At 37.5% G+C, this 22,159-nt stretch overlaps 1 protein-coding gene across 1 annotated transcript; it reads left to right on the top strand.

The window, feature by feature from the left end:
* The first annotated feature begins 16,481 nt into the window (after positions 1–16,481).
* On the top strand, positions 16,482–19,986 carry LOC127692054 (beta-defensin 41-like). The gene is made up of 2 exons (XM_052191956.1): positions 16,482–16,536; positions 19,844–19,986. Exons 1-2 carry the CDS (start codon positions 16,482–16,484, stop codon positions 19,984–19,986), a joined length of 198 nt encoding a protein of 65 aa, XP_052047916.1.
* The last annotated feature ends 2,173 nt before the right edge of the window (positions 19,987–22,159 follow it).

Raw genomic sequence — 22,159 nt, 5'->3', positions numbered from 1 at the left:
GGAATAGTTTGAAGAGTATTGGTGTTAGGTCTTCTATGAAGGTCTGATAGAATTCTGCACTGAAGCCATCTGGTCCCATGCTTTGTTTGGTTGGGAGACTTTCTATGACCCTTTTTATTTCTTCAGGTGTTATGGGACTGTTTAGATGATCTATTTGATTCTGATTTAGTTTTGGTGTCTGATATCTGTCTAGGAAACTGTCCATTTCCTCCAGATTCTCCACTTGTGTTGAGTATAGGCTTTTGTAGTAGAATCTAATGATTTTTTGAATTTCCTCAGTTTCTGTTATATCACCCTTTTCATTTCTAAGTTTGTTAATCTGTATACTGTCTCTGTGCCCTTTGGTTAGTCTGGCTAAGGGATTATCTATTTTGTTGATTTTCTCCAAGAACCAGCTCCTGGTTTTGTTGATTCTTTGTACGGTTCTCTTTGTTTCTACTTAATTGATTTCAGTCCTGAGTTTGATGATTGCCTGCCTTCTACTCCTCCTGGGTGAAATAGCTTCTTTTTGTTCCAGGGCTTTCAGGTGTGTCATTAACCTGTTAGTGTATGCTCTCTCCATTTTCTTTTTGGAGGCATTCAGCACTATGAGTTTTCCTCTTAGCACTGCTTTCATTGTGTCCCATAGATTTCGGTATGTTGTGTCTTCATTTTCATTAAATTCTAAAAAGTTTTTAATTTCTTTCTTTATTTCTTCCCTGACCAAGATATCATTGAGTACAATATTGTTCATTTTCCACCGGTATGTTGTTTTTGTTGCTATTGAAGACCACTTTTACTCCATAGTGATCTGATATGAGGCATGGGATTAGTTAGGCCTTCTTATATTTGTTGAGGTCTGTCTTGTGACCAATTATATGGTCAGTTTTGGAGAAGGTACCATGAGGTGCTGAGAAAATGGTATATTCTTTTTGCTTTAGGATAAAATGTTCTGTATATACCTGTTATATCTAATTGGTCCAAAGATTCAATTAGTTTCACTGTGTCCCTGCTCAGTTTCTGTTTTCCTGATCAGTCCATTGAGGAAAGTGCAGTGTTTAAGTCACCCACAATTATTCTGTTAGGTGCAATGTGTGCTTTGAGCTATAGTAAAGTTTCTTTTATGAATGAGGGTGCCCTTGCATTTGGAGCATAGATGTTCAGGATTGAGAGTTCTTCTTGTTGTATTTTTCCTTTGACCAGCAAGAGGTTTCCCTCAGAGTCTCTTTTGATGACTTTGAGCAGAAAGTCAATTTTTATCTGGTATTAGAATGGCTACTCCAGCTTGTTTCCTGAGACCATTTGCTTGTAAAATTGTCTTCCAGCCTTTAAACTAAGGTAGTGTTTGTCTTTGACACTGAGGTGTGTTTCCTGTATGCAGCAAAATGTGGGGTCCTGTTTATGTATCCAGTCAATTAGTCTATGTATTTTTATTGGGACATTGAGCCCATTGATGTTATGAAATATTAAGGAATAGTAATTATTACTTCCTGTCATTTTGATGTTATTTTTTAAATTTGATTGGTTATCTTCTTTTGGGTTTGATGAAAGAAGGCTACTATCTTGCTTTTTCCAAGGTGAAGTTTCCCTCCTTGTATTGGTGTTTTCCTCCTATTATCCTTTGTAGGGCTTGGTTTGTGGATAGATATTGCATAAACTTGGTTTTGTCATGGAATATCTTAGTTTCTCTATCTATCGTGATTGAGAGTTTTGCTGGGTATAGTAGTTTTGGCTGGCATTTGTGTTCTCTTAGAGTCTGCATGAGATCTAGCCAGGATCTTCTAGCTTTCATAGTCTTAGGAGAGAAGTCTGGTGTGATTCTAATAGGTCTTCCTTTATATGTTACTTGGCCTTTTTCTCTTACTGCCTTTAAAATTCTTTCTTTGTTTAGTACATTTGAGGTTTTGATTATTATGTGACAGGAGGTATTTCTGTTCTGGTCCAGTCTGTTTGGAGTTCTGTAGGCTTCTTGTATATTCATGGGCATCTCTCTCTTTAGGTTAGGGAAGTTTTCTTCCATAATTTTATTGGAGGTGTTTGCTGGCCCTTTAAGTTGTAAATCTTCACTCTCATCTATGCCTATAATCCTTAGGTTTGGTCTTCTCATTGTATCCTGGATTTCCTGGATATTTTAGGTTACAAGCTTTTTTGCATATTGCATTTTCTTTAACTGTTGAGCCCATGGTTATGGTATCTTCAGCATCTGAGATTCTTTCTTCTATCTCTTGTATTCTGTTGTTGATATTTGCAACTATGTCCCCTGATTTCTTCCCAAGGTTTTCTATCTCCAAAGTTGTCTCCCTTTGAGTTTTCTTAGTTGTTTCTACTTCTGATTTTAGACCCTGGATGGTTTTGCTTAGCTCCTTCACTTTCTTGTTTGTGTTTTCCTGTAATTCTTTAAGAGATTTTTGTGTTTCATCTTTCATGACCTCAGTCTTTCATGACCTGTTTACCAAAGTTCTCCTGTATTTCTTTAAGTAATTTTTGCATTTCCTCCTTATTGGCTTTTGTATTCTCCTGAATTTCTTTCAATGATTTTTGTGTTTCCCTTGTAAGGTCTTCTAACTTTTGATCCATTTTCTCCTGAATTTATTTAAGTATGTCCTTTATGTGTTCCTGTTCCAGCATCATGACCAGTGATTTTAAATCCAAATCTTGTTTTTCTGGTGTGATGGGGTATCCAGGATGTGCTGTTAAAGGAGAATTGGGTTCAGATGCTACCATATTGCCTTGATTTCTTTTAGTGACATTCCTGCGTTTGCCTTTTGCCATCTAGTTCTCACTGGTGTTAATTGGTCTTGTTGTCAATGCTGGACTCAACAGTGCAAGCTGCCTCTTCCCAGCTGGCCTCTGGTGCATAGCTGACCTCCCTCAATGCCTGGAGACAGGGTGCTGTGGCCCAGGCTGTTCAGATCCCAAAGCAGACACCTGAAGGCTCCTGCCCAGGGCCTGCTGGACTCACCAGAGCACACTGACTCCTCCCAGCTGTCCTCACAGGTGCCCCACTGGCCTCTTGCAGGGTCTGGAAATATGGTGTTGTAGCCCAGGCTGTTCTGGATCCTGAAGCAGAGATCTGAAAGCTCCCACCAGAAGCCTCAGGACTGGAGCCTAAGCTCTGGGGGACGACCCACCGGTGCATGCTGGCTTTGTCCTCCTAGTCTGCCTCTGGGTGCACACCAGGCCTCTTGCACTTCCTGGAGATGAGTGCTGTGGCCCAGACTGTTCAGATCCCAAAGCAGATACCTGAAGGCTCTCGCCCTAGGGCCTGCTGGAATCACCAGAGCACACTGACTCCTCTGAGCTGGCCTCCTGGGTGCCTCTCTGGCCTCTTGCAGGGCCTGGAGATAAGGTGTTGTAGCCCAGCCTGTTCTGGATCTTGAAGCGGAGATCTCTCTGAATTTCTTTAAGAGATTTATTTATGTCCTTCATGTGTTTCTGTAACAGCATCACGACTAGTAATTTTAAATCTAAATCTTGTTTTTCTGGTGTGTTGGGGTATCCAGGACATGCTGTTAATGGAGAATTGGGTTCAGATGCTGCCATATTGCCTTGGTTTCTGTTAGTAACATTCCTATATTTGCCTTTTTCCATCTAGTTCTCACTGGTGTTTTGTTGGTCTTCTTGTAAATGGCTGGCACTTCAACCTCCTTTGAGCCTGTAAGGCTGTTTCCACAACACTGGATGACTGGGTTTCCCCTGACACAGATTGCTGATGTGCTGCCCTCCTCTTGGGTGCTATTGGAGCCCTTGTGTGTCCTGCCCCAAGCAATGTCACACTTGGGTTGTCTCTTTGGACTGAACCTGGTGCTGCCTCTGCTTGGTCATGGAGCTAAGATGGCAGCAGGGGTCCCACAGGGCACCAGCCCCATGACTGACTGGCACCGCTTCTCTCCCAGGTCCCGGGCACAGTTGGCAGCCTGTAGCTAGGTGGACTGTGTCTCAGACCCAGACAACTCAGTACCTGGGGTCGCCAGACTAGTCAGGCTGGCGACAAAGGTGGCAGCCACTGACATCTCCACAGCAGAGCACCAGCACCTGGCTGGCAAACAGATGAACCTCTGCTATCCCAGGTCCTGGGCGCAGCCTGCAGCTCAGTGGTCTGTGTCTGCAGAGGTCCTAGACTCTGATAACTCAGTACCCAGGGTCGCCCATCCCATCAGGCTGGGGACATAGGTGGCAGCTGCGGACCTCTCCACAGCAGAGTCTTGTATATATATATATATATATATATATATATATATATATATATATAATATTTTTATTTTCTATATTCTTTGCTTACATTCCAAATGATTTCCCCTTTCCCAGATTCACCCCCCCATATGCCCCATAAACCTTCTTCTCTTCATCCATTCTCCAATCACCTCCCTCTTTTTCTCTATCCTTATATTCCCCCCCAATGCTAGATCAATCCTTTCTGGGATCAGGACCCTCTCCATACTTCTTCATGGGAGTCATTTGTTATGCGATTTGTGCCTTGAGTATTCAGGGCTTCTGGGCTAATTAATATCCACTTATCATAGATTGCATTCCATGTGTATTCTTTGTGATTGAGTTGCCTCACTTAGGATGATATTTTCCAGATCAAACCATTTGCCTAAAAATTTTGTGAATTCATTGTTTCTAATTGCTGGTTAGTATTCCATTGTGTAAATATACCCCATTTTCTGTATCCATTCCTCCTTTGAGGGGCATCTGGGTTCTTTCCAGCTTCTGGCTATTATAAATAAAGCTGCTATGAACATAATGGAGCATTTGTATTGCATGCCAGGGAATCCTTTGGGTATATGTCCAGGAGAGGTATAGCAGGGTCCTCCGGAAGTGTCATGTCCAGGTTTCTGAGGAACCTCCAGACTGATTTCAAAAGTGGTTGTACCATCTTACAGCCCCACCAGCAGTGGAGGAGTGTTCCTCTTTCTCCACATCCTGGCCAACACCTGTCTCCTGAGTTTTTGACCTTAGCCATTTTGACTGGTGTAAGGTGAAATCTCAGCATTGTTTTGAGTTGCATTTCCCTAATGACTAATGATGTTGAGCACTTCTTAAGATGCCTCTCGGCCATCTGAATTTCTTCAGGTGAAAATTCTTTGTTTAGATCTGTACCCCATTTTTTAATAGGGCTATTTGGTTCCCTGGGGTCTAACTTCTTGAGTTCTTTGTATATATTGGATATTAGCCCTCTATCAGATGTAGGGTTGGTGAATATCCTTTCCCAATTTGATGGTTGCCATCTTGTCCTTTTAACAGTGTCCTTTGCCTAACAGAAACTTTGTAATTTCATGAGGTCCCATTTGTCAATTCATGATCTTAGAGCATAAGCTATTCGTGATCTGTCCAGGAACTTTTCCCCTGTGCCCATGTCCTCAAGGGTCTTCCCCAGTTTCTTTTCTATTAGTTTCAGTGTGTCTAGTTTTACATGGAGGTCCTTAATCCACTTGGTGTGAAGTTTAGTACATGGAGATAAGAATGGATCAATGCACATTCTTCTGCATGCTGACCTCCAATTCATCCAGCACCATTTGTTGAAAAGGCTGTCTTTTTTCCACTGGATGTTTTTGGCTCCTTTGTCGAAGATCAAGTGACCATAAGTGTGTGGATTCATTTCTAGATCTTCAATTCTATTCCATTGGTCCACTTGTCTGTCACTGTGCCAATACCATGCAGTTTTTAACACTATTGCTCTGTAGTATTGCTTGAAGTCAGGGATACTGATTCCCCCAGAATTTCTTTTGTTGTTGAGAATAGTTTTAGCTCTCCTGGGTTTTTTGTTATTTCAGATGAATTTGAGAATTGCTTTTTCTAACTCTGTGAAGAACTGAGTTGGGATTTTGATGGGGATTGTGTTGAATCTGTAGATCGCTTTTGGCAAGATGGCCATTTTAACTATATTAATCCTGCCAATCCATGAGTATGGCAGATTTTTCCATTTTCTGAGGTCTTCTTCTATTTCCTTCTTCAGAGACCTGAAGTTCTTGTCATATAGATCTTTGACTTGTTTGGTTAGAGTCACACCAAGATACTTTATATTGTTTGTGGCTATATTGAAGGGTGTCATTTCCCTAAGTTCTTTCTCAGTCTACTTTTCCTTTGAGTATAGGAAGGCAACTGATTTGCTTGAGTTGATTTTATAACCAGCCACATTGCTGAAGTTGTTTATCAGCTGTAGGAGTTCTCTGGTGGAGGTTTTCAGGTCACTTAAGTAGACGATCATGTCATCTGCAAATAGTGATAATTTGACTTCTTTCTTTCCAATTTGTATCCCCTTGACCTCCTTATGTTGTCTAATTGCTCTAGCTAGTACTACAAGTACTATATTGAAAAGATATGGAGAGAAAGGACAGCCTTGTCTAGTCCCTGATTTTAGTGGGATTGCTTCACGTTTCTCTCCATTTAGTTTGATGTTGGCTACTGGTTTGCTGTATATTGCTTTAATGATGTTTAGGTATGGGCCTTGAATTCCTGTTCTTTCCAAGACTTTTAGCATGAAAGGATGCTGAATTTTGTCAAATGCTTTTCTGCATCTAATGAGATGATCATATGGTTTTTTTCTTTGAGTTTGTTTATGTAGTGGCTAGCATTGATGGATTTCCTTATATTGAACCATCCCTGCATCCCTGGGATGAAGCCTACTTGATCATGGTGGATGATCATTTTGATGTATTCTTGGATTGGGTTGGCAAGAATTTTATTAAGTATTTTTGCATCAATATTCATAAGAGAAATTGGCCTGAAGTTCTCTTTCTTTGTTGGATCTTTGTGTGGTTTTGGTAGCAGCGTTATTGTGGCTTCATAGAACGAGTTGGGTAGAGTTCTTTCTGTTTCTATTTTGTGGAATAGTTTGAAGAGTATTGGTGTTAGGTCTTCTATGAAGGTCTGATAGAATTCTGCACTGAAGCCATCTGGTCCCATGCTTTTTGTGGTTGGGAGACTTTCTATGACCCTTTTTATTTCTCAGATGTTATGGGACTGTTTAGTTGATCTATTTGATCCTGATTTAGTTTTGGTGTCTGATATATGTCTAGGAAACTATCCATTTCCTCCAGATTCTCCAGTTGTGTTGAGTATAGGCTTTTGTAGTAGGATCTAATGATTTTTTGGATTTCCTCAGTTTCTCTTGTTATATCTCCCTTTTCATTTCTAAGTTTGTTAATCTGTATACTGTCTCTGTGCCCTTTGGTTAGTCTGGCTAAGGGATTATCTATCTTGTTGATTTTCTCCAAGAACCAGCTCCTGTTTTTTTTTATTCTTTGTATGGTTCTCTTTGTTTCTACTTGATTGACTTCAGGCCTGAGTTTGATGATTTTGTGCCTTCTACTCCTCCTGGGTGAAATAGCTTCTTTTTATTCCAGGGATTTCAGGTGTGTCATTAAGCTGTTAGTGTATGCTCTCTCCATTTTCTTTTTGGAGGCACTCGGGGCTATGAGTTTTCCTCTTAGCACTGCTTTCATTGTGTCCCATAGATTTGGGTATGTTGTGTCTTCATTTTCATTGTGTTCTAAAAAGTCTTAGTTTCTTTCTTAATTCTTCCTTGACCAAGGTATCATTGAGTCGAATATTGTTCAGTGTCCATGTGTATGTGGGTTTTCTGTTGTTTTTGTTGCTATTGAAGACCACTTTTACTCAATAGTGATCTGATAGGAGGCATGGGATTAGTTCGATCTTCTTATATTTGTTGAGGTCTGTCTTGTGACCAATCATATGGTCGATTTTGGAGAAGGTACCATGAGGTTTTGAGAAAAAGGTGTATTCTTTTGCTTTAGGATAGAATGTTCTATATATATATATCTGTTAAATGTAATTGGTCCAATGCTTCATTTAGTTTCATTGTGTCGCTGTTTAGATTCTGTTTTTCTGATTGGTCCATTGAGGAAAGTGCAGTGTTGAAGTCACCCACAATTATTGTTAGGTGCAATGTGTGCTTTGAGCTTTAATAAAGTTTCTTTTATGAATGAGGGTGCCCTTGCATTGGGAGCATAGATGTTCATGATTGAGAGTTCTTCTTGTTGTATTTTTCCTTTGATCAGCAAGAAGTGTCCCTCAGAGTCTCTTCTGATGACTTTGGGTTAAATGCCAATTTTATCTGATATTAGAAGGGCTACTCCAGCTTGTTTCCTGAGACCATTTGCTTGTAAAATTGTCTTCCAGCCTTTTACTCTAAGGTAGTGTTTGTCTTTGATCCTGAAGTGTGTTTCCTGTATGCAGCAAAATGTAGGGTCCTGTTTACGTATCCAGTCAGTTAGTCTATGTCTTTTTATTGGGGCATTGAGTCCATTGATGTTAAGAGATATTAAGGAATAGTGATTGTTACTTCCTGTCATTTTTGACGTTAATTTTTAAATTTGATTGGTTTACTTCTTTTGGGGTTGATGAAAGGTTACTATCTGGCTTTTTCCAGGGTGAAGTTTCCATCCTTGTATCGGTGTTTTCCTCCTATTATCCTTTCTACGGCTGGGTTTGTGGATAGATATTGGGTAAACTTCGTTTTGTCATGAAATATCTTAGTTTCTCCATCTATGGTGATTGAGATTTTTTCTGGGTATAGTAGTTTTGGCTGGCATTTGTGTTCTCTTAGAGTCTGCATGAGATCTGCCCAGGATCTTCTAGGCTTCGTAGTATCAGGTGAAAAGTCTGCTGTGATTCTGATAGGTCTTCCTTTATATGTTACTTGGCCTTTTTCCTTACTGCCTTTAATATTCTTTCTTTGTTTAGTACATTTGGTGTTTTGATTATTATGTGACGGGAGGTATTTCTGTTCTGGTCCAGTCTGTTTGGAGTTCTGTAGGCTTCTTGTATATTCATGGCCATCTCTCTCTTTAGGTTAGGGAAGTTTTCTTCCATAATTTTATTGAAGATATTTGCTGGCCCTTTATGTTGTAAATCTTCATTCTCATCTATGCCTATAATCCTTAAATTTGGCTTTCTCATTGTGTCCTTGATTTCCTGGATGTTTTGTGTTACAAGCTTTTTGCATTTTGCATTTTCTTTAACTGTTGAGTTCAAGGTTTCTATGGTATCTTCAGCATCTGAGATTCTTTCTTCTATCTCTTGTATTCTGTTGTTGATATTTGCATCTATGTCCCCTGATTGCTTCCCAAGGTTTTCTATCTCCAAAGTTGTCTCCCTTTGAGTGTTCTTAGTTGTTTCTACTTCTGATTTTAGATCCTGGGTGGTTTTGCTTAGCTCCTTCACTTTCTTGTTTGTGTTTTCCTGTAATTCTTTAAGAGATTTTTGTGTTTCCTCTTTCATGACCTCAACCTGTTGACCAAAGTTCTCTTGTATTTCTCTAAGTGATTTTTGTGTTTCCTCCTTATTGGTTTTTGTATTTTCTTGAATTTCTTTCAATGATTTTTGTGTTTCCCTTACAAGGACTTCTAACTTTTATCCATTTTCTCCTCAATTTCTTTAAGTATGTCCTTCATGTGTTCCTGTACCAGCCTCATGACCAGTGATTTTAAATACAAATCTTGTTTTACTGGTGTGATGGTGTATCCAGGACATGTTGTTAAAGAAGAATTGGTTCAAGATGTTGCCATATTGCCTTGATTTCTGTTAGTGATGTTCCTGCATTTGCCTTTTGCCATCTAGTTCTCACTGGTGTTAGTTGGTCTTGTCACTGCTGGACTCCCCAGTACAACCTGCCTCTTCCCAGGTGGCCTCTGGTGCACAACTAACCTCCTGCAATGTCTGGAGACAGGGTGCTGTGGTCCAGGCTGTTCAGATCCCAAAGCAGACACCTGTGCCACCCAGGCTGATCTGGATCCGGAAACAGAGAGATCTGAGGGCTCCTGCAGAGGCCTCAGGACTGGAACCTAATCTTCGTGCCCCAGGAGCAATCTGTGCGCTCTCAGACTGCCTCTGCATGCACACCAGGTCTCCCACACTTCCTGGAGACCGAGTGCTGTGGCCCAGGCTGTTCAGATCCCAAAGCAGACACCTGAAGGCTCCTGCCGGGTCCCACTGTGTTCACCAGAGCACACTGACTTCTCCCAACCCTGCCGGGTCCCACTGGGTTCACCAGAGCACACTGACTTCTCCCAACCGGCCTCCTGGTAGCCCCTCTTGCCTCTTGCAGGACCTGGAGATGTGGTGTTGCCACCCAGGCTGTTCTGGATCTGGAAGCTGAGAGATCTGAGGGCTTCTGCCAGAGGCCTCAGGACTGGAACCTAAGCTCCGAGCCACCAGAGCAAGCTGTATGCTCCCAGTCTGCTTTCGGGTGCACACCAGGTCTCTTGCACTTCCTGGAGACCGAGTGCTGTGGCCCAGGCTGTTCAGATCCCGAAGCAGGCACCTGAATGCTCCCTCCGGGGCCTGAGTCTTGTGTATTTTTAAGGGTGAATTTAATCCACACTCCTCCTTCCCCACTATGTACCTTAGAACAAATTCAAACTTCTATTTTAATACCTCACTGATTCCAATGAGAACTACCCATATGGATAAAAACAAAAATTGAAAAATTCATGATCTTTTTTTTAATAATGAAATAATATTTCATTATGTAGATGTACCATGGTTTCTTTATTCATTCTTAGTTGAAGGACATCTAGGTTGCTTCCAGTTTCTCACTATTACAAATAAAGTTGCTATGAACATAGTCTTTGTGGGATGTTAGAGCATCTTTGGTTATATGTCCAGGAATGTATAGCTGGGTCTTGAAGTCCCAGCTGGGTCTAGAACTATTCAAACTTTGCTAAGAAGTTGCCAACTTGATTTGCACAGTGGTTGTAATACTTTGCACTCTCACTAGCAGTGAAGGAGTGTTCCCCTTGCTCCACATTTTTGCCAGCATGTGCTATCACTTGAGGATATTTTTTTTTAATCTGTCATTGTGAACAGTGTAAGATGGGATTTCTGAATTGTTTTTATTTTCATTTCTCTGATGAGTAAGGACTTTGAACTTTTCTTTAAGTGCTTCTCAGTTGTTTGTGATTCCTCTTTTGAGAATTTACAGTTTTGCTCCGTACATTATTTTTTTATTATTATTCGATATAATTTATTTACATTTCAAATGATTTCCCCTTTTCTAGCCCCCCCACTCCCCGAAAGTCCCGCAAGCCCCCTTCTCTTCCCCTGTCCTCCCACCCACCCCTTCCCACTTCCCCGTTCTGGTTTTGCTGAATACTGCTTCACTGAGTCTTTCCAGAACAAGGGGCCACTCCTCCTTTCTTCTTGTACCTCATTTGATGTGTGGATTATGTTTTGGGTATTCCAGTTTTCTAGGTTAATATCCACTTATTAGTGAGTGCATACCATGATTCACCTTTTGAGTCTGGGTTACCTCACTTAGTATGATATTCTCTAGCTCCATCCATTTGCCTAAGAATTTCATGAATTCATTGTTTCTAATGACTGAATAGTACTCCATTGTGTAGATATACCACATTTTTTGCATCCACTCTTCTGTTGAGGGATACCTGGGTTCTTTCCAGCATCTGGCAATTACAAATAGGGCTGCTATGAACATACGTACATTATTTTTTATTAGATATTTGCTTTATTTACATTTTGAAAGTTATTCTCTTTCTTCATTACCTCTCCAAAACCACTCTATCCCATCTCCTGTCCCCCTGCTTACCAACATCTCCCCACTTCCACTTTCCTGACCTGGCATTTCCCTACACTGGGACACCAAGCCTTCACAGGACCAATAGCCTCTCCTCTCCTTGATGTCTGAAAAGGCCATCCTCTGCTACATATGTAGCTGGAGTCATGGGTCCCTCCATGTGTACTCTTTGGTTGGTGGTTGAATTCCTGGAAGCTCTTGGCATACTGATTAGTATATATTATTGTTCCTCCTATAGGACTGCAAAACTCTTCAGGTCCTTGGTTCCTTTCTCTAGCTCCTCCATTGGGGACCCTGTGCTCAGTCCATTAGTTGGCTGGGAGCCATGGTTATTTTGCTCTCCATTCTAAGAAGGACAAAAGTATCCATACTTTTGTCCTCCATCTTTTTGAGCTCCATGTGAATTGTATCTTGGGTATTTGGACCTTTGGGCTAATACCCATTTATCAACAAGTGCATACCATATGTGTTCTTTCGTGATTGGGTTACCTCACTCAGGATGATATTTTCAAGTTCCGTTTGCCTAAAAATTTCATGAATTGTTTTTAATAGCTGTTGTAGTACTCTGTTGTGTAAATGAACCACATTTTCTGTATCCATTCCTCTGTTGAGGGACATCTGGACTTTTCTTCCAGCTTCAGACTAGAAGAAGTAAATAAGGCTGCTATAAACATCGTGGGGCATGTGTACTTATTAGAAGATGTTGGAACATCTTCTGGGTATATGCCCAGGAGTAGTATAGAGCTGGGTCCTTAGGTAGTACTATGTCCAATTTTCTGAGGAACACAAAACTGATTTCCAGAGTGCTTTTACCAGCTTTTAATTATACCAGCAAGGGAGGAGTATTGCTCTCTCTCTCCACATCCTCTCCAGCATTTGCAGTCCTCTGAGTTTTTATCTTAACCATTCTGACTGGTGTGAGGTGAAATCTCAGGGTTGTTTTGATTTGCATTTCCATGATGATTAAGGATATTGAACATTTCTTTAGGTGTTTCTCAGCCATCCAGTATTCTTCCATTGAGAATTCTTTGTACCCCATTTTTAATAGGGTTATTTGGTTCTCTAGAGTATAACTTCTTGAATTCTTTGTATATATTGGATATTAGCCCTCTTTTTCCAATGTGTTGGTTGCTGTTTTGTCCTATTGACAAGGTCCTTTGCCTTACAGAAGTGTTGCAATTTTATGAGGTCCCATTTGTCAATTCTTGATCTTAGAGCATAAGCTATTGGTGTTCAGCTCAGGATATTTTCCCCTGTGCCCATGTGCTCCAGGCAATTCCCCATTTTCTTTTCTATTAGATTCAGTGTATATGGTTTTATTTGTAGGTTCTTAATTCACTTTGGCTTGAGCTTTGTACAGGGAGATAATGATGTGTCAGTTTGCACTCTTCTACATGTTGACTTCTAGTTGAACCAGCACTGTTTGTTGAAAATGCTGTCTTTTTTCCACTGTATAATTTTAGCTACTTTGTCAAAGATCAAGTGCCCAATAGATGCGTGGGTTTGTTTCTGGGTCTTCAATTCTATTCCATTGATCTGCATGCCTGTCATTGTACCAACACCATGCAGCTTTTTAAAAATCATTATTGTTCTGTAGTATAGCTTGAGGTCAGGAATAGTGAGTTTTCCTCTTAGCACTGCTTTGATTGTGTCCCATAAATCAGGGTATGTTGTACCTTCATTTGCATTAAATTCTAAAAAAGTCTTTTATTTCTTTATTCTTTCATCAATTTATCATTGGGTAGAATGTTGTTCAGTTTCCATGAGTGTGTGAGCTTTCTATTGTTTTTTGTTTCTTTGTTTTTGTTGTTGAAGACCAGCCTTAGTCTAGGGTGATCTGATAGAGTGCATGGGATTATTTCAAACTTGTTATATCTGTTGAAGTCTGTTTTGTGACTGATTATATGGTCAGTTTTGGAGAAGGTAACATGAGGTGCTGAGAAGAAGTCATATTCTTTTGTTTTAGGATAAAATGTTCTACAGGTATATGTTAAATCCATTTGGTTCATAACTTCCATTAGTTTCAGTGGGCCTCTGTTTAGTTTCTATTTCCAAGATCTACCCATTGATGGGAATGGAGTATTGAAGTCTCCCACTATTATTGTGTGATGTGCAATGTGTGCTTTGAGCTTTAGTAAGGTTTCTTTTGTGAATCTGCATTTGGAGCATAGATGTTCAGAATTGAGAGTTCATCTTGGTAGATTTTTTTTCTTTTTCTTTTCTTTTTTTTATTGGATATATTCTTTTTTTACATTTCAAATGATTTCCCCTTTCCTGGATCCTTCCTCCCTGAAAGTCCCATCGATGAGTATGAACTGTCCTTCTTTATGTTTTTGATAACTTTAGATTGAAAATTGATCTTATTCGATATTTGAATGTCTACTCCAACTTGTTTCTTGGAACAATTTGCTTGGAAATTTTTTTCTAGCCTTTTACTCTGAGCTAGTATCTGTCTTTGTGCCTCAGGTGGGTTTCCTGTATGTAGCAAAATGTTGGGTCCTGTTTATGTTATCCAGTCTGTTAGTCTATGTCTTTTTTTTTGTTTGTTTTAGAGAATTAAGTCCTTTGATATTAAGAGATATTAAGGAAAAGTGATTGTTGCTTCCTGTTATTTTTGTTATTAGAGGTGGAGTTATGTTTATGTGGCTCTCTTCTTTTTGTTTTGTTAAAAGATTATTTTCTTGCTTTATTTAGGGCATAGTTTCCCTCCTTTTGTTGGTATTTTCCAGTCATTATCCTTTTAAGGGTAGGATTTGTAGAAAGATATTGTGTAAATTTGTTTTTGTCCTTGAATACCTTGGTTTTCCATCTATGGTAATTGAGAGTTCTGCTGGGTATAGTAGCCTTGGTTAGCATTTCTGTTCCCTTAGGGTACAGAAATGCATGAGATCTGCCCAGGATCTTCTGACTTTCATAGTCTCTGTGGAAAAGTCTGGTGTAATTCTGATAGGTCCTCCTTTATATGTTATTTGACATTTTCACTTACTGCTTTTAATATTCTTTCTTTGTTTAGTGCATTTGGTGTTTTAATTATCATGTGACAGAAGTAATTTCTTTTCTGGTCCAGTCTATTTGAATTTCTGTAGGCTTCTTGTATATTTATGGGTATCTTTTTATTTATGTCAGGGACATTTTCTTCTATAATTTTGTTTAAGACATTTAATGGCCCGTTAAGCTGGAAATCTTTGCTCTCTTCTATATTTTATCCTTAGGTTTGGTCTTCTCATTGTGTCCTGGAGTTCCTGGATGTTTTGCATCAGGAGCTTTTTGCATTTTGAATTTTCTTTGATTGCTGTGTCAATGTTTTCTATGGTATCTTCTGCACCTGAGGTTCTCTTTTCTATCTCTTGTATTCTGCTATTGATGCTTGCCTGACTCCTGATTCCTTTCTTAGGTTTTCTATCTCCAGAGATTTTACACTTTGTGATTTCTTAATGTTTCTACTTCCATTTTTAGATCCTGGATGGTTTTGTTCAATTCCTTCAGCTGTTTGGTTGTGTTTTCCTGTAGTTCTTTAAGGGACTCTTGTGTTTCCTCTTTAAGTTCTTCTACCTGTTTACCTGTGTTCTCCTGTATTTCTCTTTGATAATTATTTATGTCCTTGAAGTTCTCTACCATCATCATGTACTGTAATTTTAAGTCCAGATCTTGCTTTTCTGATATGTTGGGGTATGCAGGACTTGTTGTTGTGAGGGTACTAGAGTCAGATGAGGCCTAGTCGTCTTGGTTTCTGTTAGTAACTGTTCTTATATTTGCCTTTCACCATCTGGTTAATTCTAGATTTAGGTGGTTCTGCTGTCTCTGGCTGGAGCTTGTTCCTGCTGTCAGACTGAAGCCTGTTTCAGCACCCCTGGTAGACCAACTCTTGCCTGGCACAGAAGGCTGTGGCTCAGCCCAGCTCCTGGGTGCAGACAGAACCTAGAATGGCCCTATCCAGGCTGCTCTGCCACTACTGTGTACCCTGTGCTCCTGGCCTTGTCTGCCTTGGTCCATAAACCTCCATTTAAAACCTTCTAAATCAGAAATCTAATCTTGATTGAACAAGCCATCTTGGAAATTATTGTGTCGGTAAAAGTTAAGAACCACAGTCCCAGAGATTTTTGCTTGTTTGTTTTCTGTTTTTGTTGTTGTTGTTGTTGCTGCTACTGTTCTTTTGTTTTTTTTTTAACCTGACCCTGTGGTAGGACACTTGATAACTTTCTTTTGACAACAGTATCAGCTTCTGTAAGCTGGGTTGACTCCCAGCAACTTCTTTTACTTTATGTAAAAATAAGCATGCACATTGAATCTGACATCACTTTCAGAGCCATAAAAAGGGTGATGTAAAATATTTGATTTTAAAGTTTGAAATGTGTGTTAAAAATTAACTAATTATCCTTAAACTGTCTTTGGTACAATTATTAGTAAATAGGGAATTCCTGGTTATGTTACATGTAAATGATTGTATTTTAGAAAAAAACAACTCACTTGGTCTCTGAGCCTCTAGTTATTTTACCCTGTGAAACATGATAATTCAATTGATAACTCAGCTATAACTTCCTGAAAGAAAACACTGAAAGACAACAATAACAACTTCATTTGAATAGTTAGCTCAACACATATCATATAAATACAGTCATGTGGCTTAATTTTTAACATTTTTATCTTAATAGTCATTTAAACAACTATTTGTTATTCCAATTGTCTTGGAAAAGGTTGATTACCATGAAATTCCATTAAAATTATTTTAATGAGGCTTTGCTTTCTTAAGAAAATTTACTAGGAATAGTTTTATGGCCATGTTCTTTGAAAATAGAAGGAATCACCCACACAGATGAATGGTTTTGCAAGCTTCAGTAGTTAAAGAAGCTTTAAATAGAAGTGACTATTTTTTTCCTGACCACAGACCCAGCAGACTTTCAAAAGAAGCTTCATTGCCACTCCTCATCCAAGAAACAGTACCATGAAGTTTCATCTCTTTTTCTTTATTCTCCTCTTTTGTGCCACAATATTAACAGGTAATATGGAAATATTGGACAGGAGTACTTGTAATAATGGAGTTGGGGAGGCCTCAGTTGCTGTTTGTTAAAATGATTAAAATCAACTGAAGAATGAGAATATTATTATACTGGATTTACTATGCTATTCTTGAATTGTCCCTATAACAGAAAACAGTTACTCGGAGGAAACCTTGTAAGACAAGAATAAAATATAGTTTAGTCAATAAAATTGTATTAATAGTTCTCACTTACTGATGCTTATGCTTGTGGCTATTATTATGCATATGAAGATTATAACACATAGTAGGACTGGCTCCCACTGGGTTAATGCTCCAATATGTTAATATCTAAAATATTTACAAAGTTTAAAATGAAAGTAAGTATAATAAGCCTATGCCTTATTGGGAAAAATTATTGTTGGGCATTATCAATGGCAAGGTTTAAATAACTCAGTATTACAGTATTTACTTCAGTTTCACTGTTCTCCTCAATAATAGACTATTAATGAAGTCATTTTTAGCATTCTTTTCTCAAAATTATAAGCCAATTATGGCCCTTGATTTTCTTTTATTTGTTTATTTTGTTTGTTTGTTTTGACAGTAAGTTGCATTGTCCTTTACTTCTTCTCAATATAATTTCTCCATCCTGATCCAAAGTTCTACACAAGTACATAATTCCTGAAATCATTAATACAGCAATTTTCTAGCTAGAACTTTAAGTATTTCTTGTCATGATCACCTAGTACATTTAGGTGAAAGTTGTACCCCGTGAACTATCCCTTCCCATCAGAAATGAAGTAAAATGCTGGTCGTGCTATGAAGTGATATGCATAAATTAACCTCACAAATGCAAAACAAGAATACTCATTTTCAATTATCTATTTGTATTAATTAATTAATCACTCAATTCAATCATTCATTGTAGATGTTTTTCCCATTATGAATCCTAGGCTTCCTATGGCCTCCAGAACATATTAGGTTGTTTTTCTCTATTTTCTGTAGTAATTTATTTTATAAACATATTTAAAGTCTTTATCTTCTTTACAGTATACCTACTCAGGTGCTATTGCTAATAACTAGTTATTTACCTATTCCTTCAACAAAGGGAAAAATTAACATTCAATACAGGCTTGGAAATTATAAATCATTTAGATCATAGAATGGCATAAATTATATTGTTTGTCCATCCCTTTATGAATTATTTCTTTTACTTATAAAAAGAAAGGTATAATTTTTAAAAATCATATATTAACTAAACCTACAGAAAACTTATTATTATAGACAAAACTATGTGACAAACAGTTACTATCATTATGTCTGGATGGTATTTTCTTTTCAAATTCAGTTATAATATAATTTTAATGACTTTCTTTTTCAACCAGTCCATGGAAATAGAACTAAAGTAAGTAAGAAAAGACATCACCAGAGCTGGGTAGAACGCTGAGTGCTTAAGAGTGCTTACAGTTCTAACATAGAGCCTTGTATATAGGTCCACAGTTTCCAGCAATTACAGTAGGTATTTGCACTCCACCTATAATGTCAACTTTAGGGTATCTAATGATCTCTCTAGTCTTTATATGAACCTTTATGTATACGGTGAACATAAAGTATTCCAGGGACAAACACAAACATAAAAATAAGTAAATATTTAAATATGTAGAATGTCTTGAGTTTCACTCTTAAAATTTTGTAGATTATTTTCTTTAATTTTCTAAGTTTAATATAACATTGCATAGAACATATTTTGATTACCTTTCCATTCCTTCCAGTATATCATATAAGATCTGCCCATGAGATCCAATAAGGTTCCAACTGCCTTCCTTTCTGGATAACCGCATGTCATGTATTAGCACTGAATAATGTCCTTAAAATTTCTATAGAGGGAGTTCCCATTTGCATAACATCTTTCTTCTGCATTTTCTATACGATAGATATGGAATACTTTTTTGTTGCTCCATTTTTTTTTTCATTTTCTGACAAACTGGAAATTGTTTTATTTATCAATGGGCATTTTTTAAAAACTCCTTCATGAGCTATAAATATAGGACAACATCTTTTGTATTAAGAGAACACATTGCCTTTTTTGCCTAATCCTTCAAAAATGTTTATGGTAACCTAAATGAATGAATGAATAAATGAATAAGTAGGTAAATAAATAAATAAATAAATAAATAAATAAATAAATAAATAAATGTAAAGGAAGTTGTTGATGATAGAATTATTTTTGGAATTATTCTGTTCAGAATTATAGTATATATTGCTATAGATTCACATATAATTTAAAGAAGTTCTTTATCATATTAGGATATATTATAGTATAATTCCAGTTTTATAATTCTGGACAAGAACATGACAGTGTTCACCATAGCAGAATATCAATATTGGTAGAAACTCCTCATGGCTTCAACTACAAATTATTCAATTGAGCTTTTATTTTTGATTCAAAATGAACCAAAAAGCAGTTAGTAAACTTTTTTTCCAATGAAATAAGCATGCATTTCAGCTTTTATACAGTTTATAAGTTTGACTCTCATTGAAATACAAACATGTATATACAGTGTGGAAATAAGTGTGTCTCAATGGAATCATACACCATAAGAGAATGGTAGCAGGGTGGATTTGGCCCCTATTCAAATTTATTCACATCAATATTAACAAACAAAATTTTGAAGAATGCCTTTTAAAACAATTATTATTTCAGACGTGGTATGGTAACTTTAAAACCATGTAAAAGCCAAAAATGAATGCAAATTCTAAATCCTGCTTTCCCTCTTCCCTCTTTTCTCCTTTTTCTTTTTTCCCTCTCTTCTTTTCCCTTTGATCAATGCCTCTATTACATATAGATATAATTTAACTAATAAATTTGGGGCAAAAAAAATCACAAAATGTCCAGGAAAGTTGTGAGTAATTTGAATAATTTGTTTAGCATTGCCTAATTCTAAATATTTTTGAAAGAAAAAGTTAAATTGCAATGAAAGTGTTAGTAATAATGAAAGCCCAGGATTCAGTTTGATTATTTATGAGAGCAGAAATGGACATCCTAATTCTATGAACAGTGACAGAAAGAAGGCCAGACAATGTAAATCCTGTCTTTCCATTGTCTTCAGGAACTGTCCTTGAGCCATCGCCATCCAGTCACTTCTGAACAACTATTTACTCCCTGTACACTTTCTGAGATAACCTTTATCTTAGGTGACAGTAAATTTATGTAAACTGTCCCCAGCACTTGAAAATGGTCATCCTATAATCTTTTGTCTCTAGAATGTTTGCCTTATGGCTATACCATATGTTGATTCCTAATTCTAGTCATCCTTTCCTTCTTGCAGCTAAAAAACATTATCCTGAGTATGGTAGCTTGGATTTGAGGAGAGAATGCAAAATGCGTAGAGGTCACTGCAAACCTCTGTGCTCTGAAAATGAAATTAGGATGTCTTTCTGCATAAGACCTGGGACTCAGTGCTGCATCTAGAATTAAAGATGGAAGATGAAAAAGACACACTACCCAAAAAAGAAGAACAAGTCTTATTGAGTCTTTCCAGCAGGATTTTCAAGATATTTGTGTCTCCATAAAGCAAAAATGATAAAATACAATTGAATCCTGAATCTTTCAGAAGTGGCCCTAGCTCATTCATTAATGGGTACATTCAAAAATTAAGACAATATTATGAAAGTTCCTGTAACAGTACTCAGGATTTTGTGTCTCATAATAATTGACATATTAATCTGATAGGAACACCTAAGTCAAAGAAAGGGAATGTCCCTTGAGATATAGGCTTCCTGTAGATATACACTGTCAATTTATTACCTCTATGAAAATGTATCAACGACTTGACTGAGATTTGATATTGAGAACATGGATCACTTTCACAAGAGACTAAGGTCTTAAGAGAGAATAATCAAGGTATGAGAATAAAAAATAGTGGAGAAAATTCACATCACCATTAGTGTCTACTCGTGTTTATTAGTGGAGGAAAATAAGAATCCAAAAGGATGAAGAAAATTTAGAAGGAAGAGTATAGACATAGTTATTTTGTATCAAAATATAAACTATGCCCAGCAATTTAGTTCTGCTTTTGATATTACATGAGAAGTTATGCATAAGGAAGCAACACACATCTTCATGTATTGTGGGAGTGCTGTTTAGCTTCTGTTTAGCCTCAGATTATTTTCTGCCTTTGAGTACAGTATTCTTCCCTGTAAGCCTACACAATAAAACCATATAATAACCATCCATAATTCCTAATTTTTAATACTTGCATAGCAGTACAATTTAGCACTTTCTATCAATACCAAAATTCTCGTGAAAGAATCACTCACCCAATAAAGTAGAACAGGTTCAGGAAATTAATTAAGGAGAAGGGAAATTTTAAAGACATTCATGTTTACAAGACTATGAATCAGAAAGAGAGAAAAGAAATAACTTATTTTATTGTGGCCTTTCTGTGAGTTCACTCCTGGATTCAAATGCAGATAAAAGGTGTAAGGAAATTTGTAGTAAACATTGTTTTCAACAGTGTGATACACATGGTAGCAATATGTTATCACTACAAATATACACATACAATGTTCAGTATTTTAACTCAATGAATACATGAGATCCATTATGAATTGGTAATTTTCAAAGTATAAACTGGAGCTTTTAGTGTATTTTTCATGTTTAGACTTTAATAAGTTCAAGAAGTCTGATTGTCTCGTGTGTTATACAGACTCAAAAGTGTTATACAGGACTCGTTTACAGCAGTCTTTCTCTGCCTTGTTTCCCTTGGCCATGCCATTTGGACAACTCTCTTTAGAAGAGCTACACTCTACAGTGCATGTTAACAGGCAGGACACATTTAAGCAGCTCAGGCTTTTACCCAGTAGATGCCAACAACACTTATTCCTTTAAAAAGGAAAATCAAAATGCGTATCTGCCTTGATAAATATCTTCTTCACAGACCTAAACACATGCAAATACAAAGCATCCATTCTCACAGAAATTGAAATTTTAAATGAAAACAAAATAACCACTAACATTGTCACCTGGTCACTAATGTCATTGTGTCTTATGAGAATAATTTTTCAAATCTTTATTATATACATATATAATAGCTGGGAGTTTATTGAGAAATTCAGAAAAAGATGACAAAATTTTCTGCAAATATATTAATCACATCAAAAAAGATATTAGAAAATTATTATTATGAGATGAACATTTAGGATTTTAATTAACCCATTATCGAGTCATTACTACAAGTCCTCTATGAAAACAGAAAGGTATAATATGCCATAAATATGTGGATCCCAGAAATTAGCTGGGTAAGGTCTACCAAGAAGTTGAAGATGGTAATAGTTTTTCAGTCAACAACGTAGCTATCTCTACATTTAATGCAGGCTGCCCTAACATGTCTGATTCTCCATCTACCCTGTTATATCCCTCTCAGCTCTGAGCTGTCCTCCCTCAAGGGTACACTCAAAACACTGTCCTAGGTATTGTTTGAGACAAACAAACAGGCTACAAACCTGAAGATTTATAGAACTTTTTTTTTTTTTGGTATTTTCTATTTGTATCAGAATTAAAAACTGAGGAAGGTTGTCTGTGCTTATAACCCTAGCATTGTGAGGCAGAGTCAGACAGAGTGTGGGAGATTTCTGGCCCACCA

This window comes from Apodemus sylvaticus, chromosome 9, assembly GCF_947179515.1.
Source record: "Apodemus sylvaticus chromosome 9, mApoSyl1.1, whole genome shotgun sequence".
NCBI lineage: Eukaryota > Metazoa > Chordata > Mammalia > Rodentia > Muridae > Apodemus > Apodemus sylvaticus.
The sequence above is the reverse complement of the archived record's forward strand: the minus strand, read 5'-3'. Positions and strand labels throughout refer to the sequence as shown.